This window comes from Scyliorhinus torazame, chromosome 4 (genome assembly GCF_047496885.1).
Source record: "Scyliorhinus torazame isolate Kashiwa2021f chromosome 4, sScyTor2.1, whole genome shotgun sequence".
Taxonomy (NCBI): domain Eukaryota; kingdom Metazoa; phylum Chordata; class Chondrichthyes; order Carcharhiniformes; family Scyliorhinidae; genus Scyliorhinus; species Scyliorhinus torazame.
This window is the reverse complement of record NC_092710.1, coordinates 131721891-131735145: the sequence shown is the minus strand read 5'-3', so window position 1 is coordinate 131735145 and position 13255 is coordinate 131721891. Positions and strand designations below refer to the sequence as shown.

At 41.6% G+C, this 13255-nt stretch overlaps 2 protein-coding genes across 4 annotated transcripts in view; one reads left to right on the top strand and one right to left on the bottom strand.

Annotated features, from left to right (window-relative positions):
- mcph1 (microcephalin 1) overlaps nucleotides 1–13255 on the bottom strand; it is a 609760-nt gene that overhangs the window by 315408 nt on the left and 281097 nt on the right. The window lies entirely within an intron of this gene.
- LOC140410477 (angiopoietin-2-like) overlaps nucleotides 1–13255 on the top strand; it is a 149467-nt gene that overhangs the window by 133193 nt on the left and 3019 nt on the right. For both annotated transcript variants that reach the window (XM_072498601.1, XM_072498600.1), the window contains one exon: nucleotides 6923–7053. In XM_072498601.1, the coding sequence (XP_072354702.1) occupies nucleotides 6923–7053 (131 nt within the window). The remainder of the gene's footprint in view (nucleotides 1–6922; nucleotides 7054–13255) is intronic.

Below are 13255 nucleotides of genomic sequence, written 5' to 3'. Positions count from 1 at the left end.
TAATATGCAGGCATATGCATTGATTCACACTGATTAACATATAAGCATATGCTAATCATTCATAAACAGTGGAGCGGAAAGGGGTGAACTTTGCCCTACTCTGTACAATCTTCCTCCACAAATTCCCACTGCTAGGTGACAGTGCCCAGAGTAGCTGGAGCCTCGCAACTTGCTCTATTTCCAGGTTCTCACACTAAAAGAGCCAATGGAAGCTGACAGGAGGAGAGACAGGCCAATGGGAGGTTAACCACCAGCACCAGCCAATCAAATGCTGTACTGGATGTGATGTGCCTTTGTTGATAATGTAGTAGGGGCCAATGAAAAGACACATTTCTGGAAATAGCCTGTACGTTTAAAGAGCCGGTGAGGAAATGTGAAGCGAGGCACAGGGGAGTGAACAGTGCTCTTCGTGAGCAACTTCATCACTCACTCATTAATTTTGGGACCCCCAGTAATTTAGGGAATTAGGGAACCTGTGCCGTGCCACGGTATTTTTAAATTATAAATCCTCCACTGGTGCCTTTGTTTGACCTCATGGGGACAGGAGTTAACAGGGTTGCTGCTCCCACCTAACTGTGTACCATTTGACCATCTGTAGTGGGTCAAATGGAGAAACATGAAAGAGCACACACCACATGCTGTAAAGGAAATAGTACGACGAATGAAAAAAAAAATGAGACAGTGAATGACAGAGGAGATATTGTACTAGCAGTGATGACAGAAAAGGCAATGAAAAGAAACACCTGAGTATTATGAAATTGAAAAAAAAATTAAGAATGCACATCGGCAGGCTAAAGATAAATTGTATAGTGAAATGAGTGATTAAGTACTGAGGCTGGAAATAAATCATAAAAATATTGGGGGACCAGAATTCAAAACCATTGACAGATAGTAAGAAAGGATAAAAACAAACAGTAAAAAATGGATAGTAAAAATGACAACATATTATAGCAAAAAAGTATATATAAGTGAATTGTACGATGACCCAAAGCAAGGGTGTCCTCAAGATAAAGAGGCAAATAATGAACCAAACGTTATGATATCAGAGGTAAAGAATGGTTTGTAATTGATGAGTCCAGCAAAAGCTCCAGGCATTGATGAAGTAACAGGATATCTTAAAGCCCTTTTAGAAACAGAATTTGAAGTGAGAATAGAAATTTGTGATCAAATATATACTAACGGATACGTTCCAAGTGACTTGAGACATTCGCCATTCATTAAGTTACCGAAGAAATCAATGGTGTGTAATCATTTTAGAACTACAAGCTCAATGAGTTAGCTTATTAATAATAATAATCTTTATTGTCACAAGTAGGCTTACATTAACACTGCAATGAAGTTACTGTGAATAGCCCCTAGTCGCCACATTCCGGCGCCTGTTTGGATACACCGAGGGAGAATTCAGAATGTCCGATTCACCTAACCGCACGTCTTTCGGGACTTGTGGGAGGAAACTGGAGCACCCAGAGGAAATCCATGCCGACATAGGGAGAAGGTGCAGACTCCGCACAGACAGTGACCCAAGCTGCGAATCGTACCTGGGACCCTGGCGCTGTGAAGCAACAGTATAGGATCTTGAAAATCAAAATAGAAAGAAATAATAACATATTTGAAGCAGAAATTGGTGAAACGCCACCTGGATTTCAACCTGGAGCAGGAACAGGAGAAGAAGTATTTAACTCAAGAACAATCTTGGACAAACATCAGGCGAGGGGCAAGGTTGAGAAGGTGGGGCCTTCATGAATTACATCAGCTAGTACGGGTTCCAAATAGAAGTGAAATCATTTATTATAAAGTCAATTTAATGACGGAATGCTGATTGATGGTTAAAGGATAAAATGACAGCGGTTCCGATTGACATTCTTCAACATGGAAGAAATGCTTCTCCAGAATTGTTTATTATACTCTAAAGAGTATGATTTAAAAATAATTTCCTTGAAGCAGAAAGAGGGCCGAAAGGGACGAGCAGCATCACCAAACCTTTGAGACAAGTCATAATTTTAATTACCTATATCTGGGTATCAAAATGATGCAACTGGTAGTTTATAACCTCTCGAGGGATGTGCGAAAGTTAAAATGTTCCTTTATTAAGAGGAAAGCCATAAACAATGTTTGAAATTAAAGGCTATGGTGAATTCATGATGATTATACTGATGACCTTGGCAATGAGAATAGTTATTTTCTGTAGTAGCCAAACTAACCATCTATGAGCACATCTTGCAAATGTGGAGAGAGAGAGAGACAAAAAGAGTTACCGTTTAGGGTGGGTGGCCACTTGTCAGAATGATGAAGAGTTAGAGACGTAAAAGGTTTTAGCAAGCACAGTGGAAAAACAAGCAAAGGTTTGTGATAAAGTGGAAGGGAGGAGAGATTAATTAACACAAGGGATGATAGAGCAAGGGGAAAGGAGATGGTAATGGGACAAGAAACAAAAGATAAGCTTGGAGGAGGCGTAAATAGAAATAGAAAAAGGTGACATGTAAAAAATTGGGGACAGAGACTATGATCTAAAATTGTTGAACTAACCGTTGAGTCCAGATGCCAGTGAAATACCATAATCAATAGATAAAGTGCTGTTTGTCAAGCTAACATTGAGCTTCATTCGAACTCTGCAAGCAGTTAGCTCCATCTGAACTGTGACATCAGAGCACTCAGATTGGGAGTGGGGAATTAAGTTGGAACTTTGCTTCCAATTTGCCCTTCCATCTCGCTCGCATAATCCATCTCCAATCTTTCCTTTCCACTTGTCGTTATTTCTTGAGATATGCTATGAATTAATATCCCTCTATAAATGTACTAAACCTCACAATTATGATTACATTTCCTCCCACCGTGCTTTCACTAAGGAGTCTATTCTCTGCACCCAGTTTCCACAATTCTGTTACACTGGTTCTGTTGATGCTACCTGCCTTTCTAATGCATCCAATAGGCCTTTCTTTCACCTCGACCACGGATTCCTACCCATTGTGATTAACAAGGCCCTCAAAAATGTTTGCTTCATTTCCTGCATTTCAGCTCTCACCACTTCCCCTCCTCCCAGAACCACAACAGTGTAACCCTGGTCCTCACCACCCACCCTACCAGCCTTCGCATTCAACAAATTATCCTCCAATTCCATTACACCCAATGTGATGCCACCACAAAGTGCATCTTTCCCACCCCTGTCAGCATTCCTAAGGGACTGCTCCCTTTGCATTAACTTAGTCCATTTCTCTGTCATCCCCAATACCCTTCCCATGCAAGCAGAGGAGATGCAACACCTAATTTTTATCTCTTCCTTTCCTGCTGCCCAGGGTTTCTAACACACCTTCAATTCACACAGCATTTGATTTGTACTTCCTTCAATTTAGTATATTGTATTTGTTGTTTACATTGTGTCTCTAAGTTGGAGACATCAAATACAGGTTGGAATAAACATTTTGTGAAGCCCTCTCTTCCCTAAGTGTGACCCAGGCTTTATAGTCCCGTCATTTTATTTCTACAATCTACTCCCACTCTGACCTCGATCTCATAAGAACCTAAAAAATAGGGGCAAGGCATACCGGCCCTTAAGCCTGCTCTGTCATTCAATATTATGGCTAATCTGACCTAGACTTCAACTTCACTTCCCTGCCTGTTCTCCATAACCCTTGCCTCTCTTATAGTTTAAAATTCAAAATATATTCAGCCTCCAATGATTTCCAGAGAATGCCAAAGATTCACATTAACTTTGTCTTAAATAGGTGGCTCCTTATTCCAAAATTATTCTCCCAGTACTTTTCTTTTAAATATTCTTTCATCGAATATGGGTGTCGCTGGCATTTATTGCCCAATCCTAATTGCCCTTGAGGGGACATTTAAGAGTCCACCACACTGCTGTGGATCTGGAGTCATGTGTAGGCCAGACCAGATGGGTTTTTATGACAATAAACAATGGTTGAATGGTCATCATTAGACTTTTAATTCCAAACTTTTATTCAATTCCAATGTCACCATCTGCCGTGGAATTCAAACCTGGGTTTCTCGGGCATTACCCTGGTATTCTGGATTACTATGACAATATCACTAAGCGACTACCAAATTTCCCCACGAGGGGAAAAATCCTCTCTGCATATATCCTGTCAAGCCCCTTTCAGAATCTTATATGTTGCACTAAGCTCATCTCTCATCTTCTAAACTCTATTGGGTAAAGGCCCAACCTGCTCAACATTTCCTCATAAGACAACCCCTTCCTTCAACCCAAAATTAACTTTGAGAATGTTCTCTGAATTGCGTCCAATGCAAGTAAATGCCTCCTTCAATAAGGAGACCAAAACTGTATGCAGTACTCTAGAAGTGATCTTTGTTGTAACAAGTCTTTGCCACTATTATACTCCATCCCTCCTTGCAATAAATGCCACCATTCCATTTACCGTCATAATTACTTGTTCCGTGGCATGCTAGCTTTTTGTGCTTCATGTACGATCATTCAGATCTCTCTTACCAAAGCATTCTGTAGATTCTCTCCATTTTAATACTATTTTACTTTTCTATTTGGCTTACTAAAGATGATAATCTCACATTTTCCCACATTATATTCCATCATTATATGCCCACTCGTGTAACTTCTGTGTGTCTCTTTCCAGACTCTGTGCTCGCCTCATAACTTGTTTTTCTAAATATCTTTGCAACATCAACATATTTGGCTACAATAGTCAGTATCTCCAGTCATGTCATTAACATGGACTGAAAATATTTGAGATCCCAGCACTGATCTCTGTGCCACCCAACCAGTTACATTTTGCCACCTTGAAAATGACCCATTTATCCCAACTCTGTTTAGATCTTGCTAGTCAATTGTCTATCCATAAAGGTATCACTCCCAACACCAGGAGCCCTAATCATATGCACCTTATCAAATGTCTTTTGGAAATCCAAGTACATCTACTGACTCCTCCTTATCCACCTTGCTCTTTGCTCCTCAAAGCATTCTAATCAATTTTGTGAACACAATTTTCCTTTCATAAAACTATGTTGATTCTGTTTGATTGTATTCTAATTTTCTAAATGTTCTGCTACTATTATGGATTGCTACATTCTCTCAATGAGGAGCTAACTGGCTATAGGTTAAATGACCTACAGGTTCCTACTTTCTTGAATAGGGAGTAACATATGCAGTTTTCCAATCTGCGGGACCTTCCCAGACTATAGGAAATTTGGGAAAATTACAATCAATGCATCCACCATCTCTGCAGCCAATGCTTTGAATAGCCTGGGATGCAGGCAAATAGGTCCAGTGTACTGGTCAGCCATTAGTTCCAGCTGCCTAGTACTTTTTCTCCAGTGAAAATGATTGTTTTAATGCTATTTTAATGAAGCTCAACACAAGTTTGAAAAACAGCAACTTATCCAGTTTGTCACATCACAGCCTTTCAGACTGAACATTGGGTTCAATCATTTTCTCAATTTTTAAGACAGCAGCAATTAATAATGATTTTGTTATTCCCATTTACATTTCCTATCAGCCCATTTTTTGTTTTTTCACTGGTCCCTTTACCACCATTCCCTTTTTTGCCTGGTACCATCAACTTTTTTCTAATTAAATCTCTACACTGTTATAGACCTGCCCTTCTGTTCTTTCCTTCATTCCCTGCTATTCCATCTCTAACTTTTTCCAGTTCTTACAAAAGATCATTCACCTAAAACATTAACTCTGTTCCTTACTCAATAGATGCTGCCAGACCTGAGTATTTCCAGTGGCTTCTGTTTTAATTTCCAGCACCCTCATAAGCTGGTGTTGTAACAATGTACTAGGACGTTCACAATATCCAGTATACACAATATACAATATTTGAGGATTAATACAAGCAGGGCGAATAAAGGGGATCAGTGGATGTATTTGGATTTCCAAAAGGCATTCTATCAAGTGCCACATGAAGGTTAATATACAAGATAAAAGCACATGGTGCTGGGGCAGATTTATTAGCATTGATAGAGGACTAGCTAACTAACAGCTGAAACAGAGGTGTCTGCATAAATGGGTTATTTTCAAGATGGCAAACTGTAACTAGTGGAGTGCCACAGAAATCAGTGCTGAGGCTTCAGTTATTTAATATCTATATTAATGACGAATGAAGGAACTGACTGTACTGTGGCCAAATTTACTGATGATACAATGATAGGTAAGAAAGCAAGTTGTGAGGAGAATGCAAAGAGTCTCCAAAGGATTAAAGAGCGTTTTAGTGATTGGGGAAAAAATGGCAGATGAGAGAAAATGTGAGGTTGTCCACCTTTTCAGGAAGAATAGAAAAGCAGAATATTATTAAAGGGGGCAAGAATACAGAATGCTGGGGTACAAAGGGATCTTGGTGTTTTAGTGCATGATTCACAAAAAGTCAGCATGCAGGTAAAACAAGTAATTAAAAAGGCAAGCAGAATGTTGGCCTTTATTGCATGCGGGATGGAATATAAACATTGGGAAGTACTGCTACAACTGTACAGGATACTGGTGAGACCACACCTAGAGTAATGTACAATTGCTTCCCTTACTTAAGGAGGTACATACTTGTATTAGAAGCAGTTCAGAGAATAAGCTCATGCCCGGATGAGGAATTTGACTTATGATAGGTTGAGCAGGTTTGGTAAGTGATTCCCATTTAAGACAGATGAGGAGGAATTTATTCTCTCAGGGGGTTTGTTGGACTTTGAAACACCTAATTTTAAAAACAAGCAGTAACGGAAACTATGTCACCATGCTGTATAATTAAAGTTGCGATACAATTAATCCTATGAATCAAAATATAAAATTGATGTTGACTCCTGGGACCTGTCTGCATTATTTTTGAGAATGCAGTTCGACAACTTAATTAGTTGTCCTGAATGGGACAGTGTTAATTTACAAAACTGATTTAGTGGCCTAATGGATAGAAATAATATATTCTTCCCTGATCTATTCCTTCTACAGAATTCACCTTAAAGGCTACAGTGGGACAGCTGGCAGGATAAGCAGTCTGAGCCATCTGGGAAATGACTTTAGCACTAAAGATTCAGACAATGACAAATGTCTTTGCAGATGTGCACAAATGGCATCGGGAGGTAAGAGGGAGAATTTTTGCTTCCATCTTTTTGTTTTATAACGTCATGTTCTGATCCTTGGAAAGCATACAAAGGTGTCAAGCCATGTGGACATGAGCAATGGTCAGGGCCATTGATTTATCGTGGCTATTTTCCATTTCAAAGGATTCTGGGATTTTACCTGTGATTTTAGGTCACATTCCAGAATTCCATCTGCTTACAATTGAGCAGATTTATGGTGACTAAATAAGTTAAATTATGTTTTTATTGCATAGGATGCTAGGATTTTTCCAGTATGTTTAGCAGTGTTTTGGGGTCTGAATTCCACAATTCTAGTTATTTTCCCATGAAAACCACAAATCAATGACTTTCAGATGAATGTATCAGTTCCCAAGTGGATTTTGAATGCTAGGCTCCCAAAGCTGTTAGCAAGATTTTGCTCTTGTTCTGTAATTTGAAGTGACATTCTGAATGAATATTAAGTACGCATGTTTGTAGTTTGGCACACAACGATTTATGAATTCAGACATTGTGGAAAAATTACACAAATACAAACTTGCTGGCTTGGAGGCTCTGCTTCACTAAAACGTTCTCCTAAGTGCTTTGCAATGAGCAAACAAATATTTTGTGTTGTTTTAGTTATTTTAATAATTGAATGCCTTGCACTTGGAATGTTCCTCGTTAACTGAGTCCAAATGTGCCCAGAGTTACCTTAATGCAAGTATACCAGCGTCCAATATGTGTATCATTGCCATGATTCTCAAAGTGCAATCTAAGCCTGCAACATTCTCTGCAGTCTGGAAAAGGAGGGTAGGGCATACACACAGGATATTATGGCATTTTCTGTAAATACCTAACACCGCTGTTAATCATCAAAACAACTCAAAAAGCAAATTACAGCAGTTCCTGGAAATTTGAAATAAGCCTAGAAAGTGTTGGAAATACACAGCACGTCTGACAGCATCTGGGGTGAGAGAGAGGGTCAGAGTTAACATTTATCATCAGTTCTGATGAAAGGTCACAAACTAAAAACGTTAGCTCTATTTACCTCTCCATTAATGCTGCGAGACTTGCTGTGCATTACCAGCATTTTCTGTGTTTATTGAAACAATTCTGCTGCTTTAAAAATATATTATCCTGGGTATGGGGTTCTGATTGGAACCAGGACCAAAATAAATTCTGTCAGAATATCTGCTGTCATAATTTACCATATTCCCAACTAAACAGACAAATCACCACTTTGAGCTTCGATGTCATTAATTTCAAAATACTTTGCATCCCCCACTGATTGTGTTCTACCCAAAATGAGCCAATTCTGCAACTTTGTCCCATTCTGTGTATAAGAACTGCAATTGGAAATCATGTCAAAAACAAGAAATTATATGTTTCACAAACAAATCAATTTTAGGCTTCCATTCATTGGATGAAAGGGGACATGCCCACCTATGTCAGTTTAAATTTGCCTTAATCATGATGTACCAATCCAGCTACATTACCTTCAAAATAAAAGGCTGGGAATGCAAGATGCATTAAATGTCATTAGATTTCACAGAAGTAAAATGGAAGTGGTTCTTCATTGGCATGTAAACTCCAAATGTTTGTTACAGCTTTGAAAACATAGGAAACATTTACAACACCCTATCTTCCAAGCCTCTTTCCAATGATCTGCATTAGCAGTGATTACCATTATGTGATCATCAAATATTTCTCTGCATCAGGGATATGTTTTTAATTTTTTTTTAAAGTATGTCAGTTCCTTTTTAAAAAAATATGGAAAATAAAATGTAAAAACAAGAGTTAAAGTTCTGTAAAATACCATTGTAATGGACAAGATGGGCCTCATCAAACTTCCCATAGCCAACACCTTTCTTTCATTACGTTGTTGGGTTTAGCTCCAACTGTTACAGGAACAATGATTACTTGTTGTTCTAAGCCATCAATCAGCACGATGTCGCAATATCCAATAGTGTCCTGTCACCAGTTTGGCACCTCCTTTCTACAGTCTTAGGGTGAAGTGTATGAAGTGTACAACAGGAAGACCTCAAAGGAGAACCAAAGGACATATGGTGTTGGGCTTGAAGCATTGTAAATAGCTTTTGGGATTTTTAAAGTTCTTCTCTGGGAATATGGTGCTTTTTTTGGATGGTGCTGTAGAAAGAGAATCAGTGCTGGGAGATGGCTTAAGTACAAATGGACAAAGTGTTACCAGGGCTGCAACATGCAAAAAGTCAAAGTTGGTCAGCAACAGGTGGTGTTCATTGATAGGAATAGGTGCCTGCAACTCTGAACTTGCACATAACCTCTTTCCACATACCCACTTCCTCTTTACCATCTTCTTTTGGTTAGGCTGCCCACATGCTCCCCATGTCTTATGACATGGTAAATACAAAATATGCAGTGCACCAGCTGTAACTCATAGATCATAGAATTTACAGTGCAGGAGGCCATTTGGCCCATCGAGTCTGCATCGGCACTTACAAAGAGCACCCTACTCAAGCCCACATAACCCCCACTTAACCTTTTTGGACACTAAGGGCAATTTAGCATGGCCAATCCACCTAACCCGCACATCTTTGGACTGTGGGAGGAAACCGGAGCACCCGGAGGAAACCCATGCAGGGGAGAACGTGCAGACTCCGCACAGACAGTGACCCAGCCAGGAATTGAACCTGGGACCCTTGGGCTGTGAAGCAATTGTGCTAACTACTGTGCTGCCCACCTGACACTGATATGTTGTAACACATATATTAATTATGCACAAAGCTAAGCAACAAATCATAGAAACGTAGGAAATAGAAGCAAATGTTGGCTAATCGGTCCTTCGAGCCTGCTCTGCCATTCATTATGATCATGGCTGATCACCTAACTCAATAGCCTGTTCCTCCCTTCCCTCCATAAGCTTTTATCTATTTTGCCCCTTCTTGAAAACAAACAATGTTTTGCCCTCAATTATTTTCTGTGGTAGCGAATTCCTCAGGCTCACCACTCTCTGGCGGTCTCTCAGTGCTAAATGGTCTACTCCATATCCTCAGACTGTGACACCTTGTTCTGAAATCCCCCACCATCGGGAACATCCTTCCTGCATCTACACTGTCTAGCCATGTTAAAATTTTATAGGTTTCTATGAGATAACCCCTCATTCTTTTGAACTCCAAAGACTATAATCCTAACTGACTCATGTCACACCGCCATCCCAGGAATCAGTGTGGTGAAGTTTTGCTGCACTCCCTCTATAGCAAGAACATCCTTGCCCAGATCAGGAGACCAGAAATTGCACACAATATTCAGGTGTGGGCTCACCAAGGCATTGTATATTTGCAGCAAGACAGCCCTACTCCTGTACTCGAATCCTCTCGCTATGAAGGCCAACATACCATTTGTCTTTTTTACCGCCTGCTGCACGTGCATGCTTACCTTCAGTGACTGGTGTATGAGGGCATCCAGGTCTCATTGTGCATTTCCCTCTCTCATTTTATAGCCATTCAGATAATATTCTGCCTTCCTGTTTTTGCTACCAAAGAGGATAACTTCACACTTATACACATTATACTACATCTGCCATGCATGTGCACACTCATTCAGCTTGTCCAAATCATACTGAAACATCTCTGCATCCTCCCACACAGCTATGTGTCACCTCCAAATTTAGAGATATTACATTTAGTTCCCTCATCTAAATTATTCATATATATTGTGAATAGCAGGGGTTCCTGCACCAATCCCTGTGGTACCCCACTAATCACTGCCTGCCATTCAGAAAAAGACTTGTTTATTCCTAGTCTTTGTTTCCTGTCAACCAACCAGTTTTCTATCCATCTGAATACACTTCCCCTAATCCCATGAGTGTTCATTTTACAGACTAATCTTGAAGCCATAGAATAAACCATAGAATCTCTACAGTACAGGAGGAGGCCATTCGGCCCATTGAGTCTGTACAAACTCTCTGAAAGAACACCCTACCTAGGGCATGCCCCATCACTGTAACGCCCCCTAACCTGCACACCTTTGGACTGTGGGAGGAAATCTGAGCACTCGGAGGAAACCCACGCAGACAGGGGGAGAACGTGCAAACTCCACAGACAGCCACCCAAGGCTGGAATTGAACCCAGGTCCCAGGTGCTGTGAGGCAGCAGTGCAAGCCACTTTGCCCCCATGCCACCCACCTTTTATCTTTTCAGTGGGACTTTTATCTTCAATCTTTTATGTGGGACTTTGTTGAAAACCTTCTGAAAGTCCAAATAAATCAACAGTAAATCAATATCCAAAATCATCAAAATTAAACATATACAATTAAATCCAGTTCTCAATAGTGTCAACTGTTGCTCAAATCTTTGAGATACTTAAACCTTTCAAGGTAATTTGAGAAAGACTGGGTACTTTCCAGATTTGAAAGTGGCAGAAATTAAAGTGTCTCAAAAAATTGAGCAACAGGTGAAGCTAGCTGTTTCAGGCTGCTATTACACAGTGGCATCATGAATGAATTTATTTTCCATGAACACGATGCTGCTGTCAAGCCCAAAAGACATTCTGCCGAATGCACAAATGAGTAATGTGGTATTTAGATTTCAGTGCCAGGGTGATATCAGTCCTATAGCCCCAGTGACTGGTGGATTGTATTAAATAGCAAGGCCTTTGGCTGTCCACAATAGGCAGAGTATTGACTGTACTCAACCAACCTGTGCTGGAAAAGCTCAGAACATAATCTCTCACGTTAGATATGATTCCATGATTGAGCAGCACTTGCTGAACAATCCAGAGTCTACTAAGAATCATACGAACAACCAATTTCACATTATCAGTTGGGCCTGCGATGTAGCTCACTTATGCAAGGAACTGTTTTTTGCTGGCAAAATAAACATGTCCAGACATCATGGGCGGGATTCTCCGCGAACCAGCGGGGTGGGCCACTCCAGCCCCGAGGAGTGGCGTGAACCACTCTGGCGTCGGGCCGCCCCGAAGGAGCGGAATCCTCTGCACCTTCAGGGGCTAGGCCGGCGCCGGAGTGTTTGGCGCCCCGCCGGCCTGCGGGGAAGGGGCTTGGCGCCACGCTAACCGGCACCGAAGGGCCTCTGCCGGCCGGCGTGAGTTGGCGCATGTGCAGGAGCACCAGCGTGTGCTGGTGTCATCCCAGCGCATGCCATGGCGGAGGTTGACAGTGGCTGGTGCGGAGGGAAAGAATGTCCTCATGGCACAGGCCCGCCTGCGGATTGGTGGGCCCTGATTGCGGGCCGGGGCACCCCCCGGGGCCAGATCCCCCCCCGCCCCGCCGAGGACTCTGCAGGCCGCCTGTGGAGCCAGGTCCCGCCGGTAAGGACCTGTTGTGATTTACGCCGGCGGAATCCGCCGAAAACGGGAGGCCACTCGGCCCATTGTGGGCCGGAGAATCACCGGGCGCGCCTCGATTCCCGCCCCCGCCAAAACCCAGGCGCCGGAGAATAAACAAAAACATGGGGATAATAGCTCCCCGAAGCATTTGCCATGATAACATCTTGACCAATCAGAGCTGACTTGCCACCAGTCAGGATCCTTTTTCTCATGCAGTATAAATAGTTGTTTCCTTTGAAATTTGACATTCCTGCGTCTGCCCTGATGACTGTAAGACAAAAGATTTTGACTGCATGTCTTTTTTTACAGCAAGACAAATTTTAACGCTTAGAACTCAGATTGCACAGTAATAGGGCAGCACGGTAGCATGGTGGTTAGCACAATTGCTTCACAGTTCCAGGGGCCCTGGTTCGATTCCCCGCTGGGTCACTGTCTGTGCGGAGTTTGCACGTTCTCCCCGTGTCTGCGTGGGTTTCCTCCGGGTGCTCCGGTTTCCTCCCACAGTCCAACGATGTGCAGGTTAGGTGGATTGGCCATGCTAAATTGCCCTTAGTGTCCAAAATTGCCCTTAGTGCTGGGTGGGGTTACTGGGTTGTGGGGATAGGGTAGAGGTGTGGACTTGGGTGGGGTGCTCTTTCCAAGAGCCGGTGCAGACTCGATGGGCTGAATGGCCTCCTTCTGCACTGTAAATTCTATGTATCTAGTAGTACAATATCCCAAAAGTAAAACTAATCTACCATTAATTAATTCTACACATTATCAAAACATAAATCAGACAAGGCTATATGTTCTTTGCAAATTGCCAGTAATAGCTTACAATATCCATTAATAAAGATTCACTATCATTCCCTAAAACATTTATAGTCTCTTTCACATAGTAAAATGCCTGAAGTCGCTA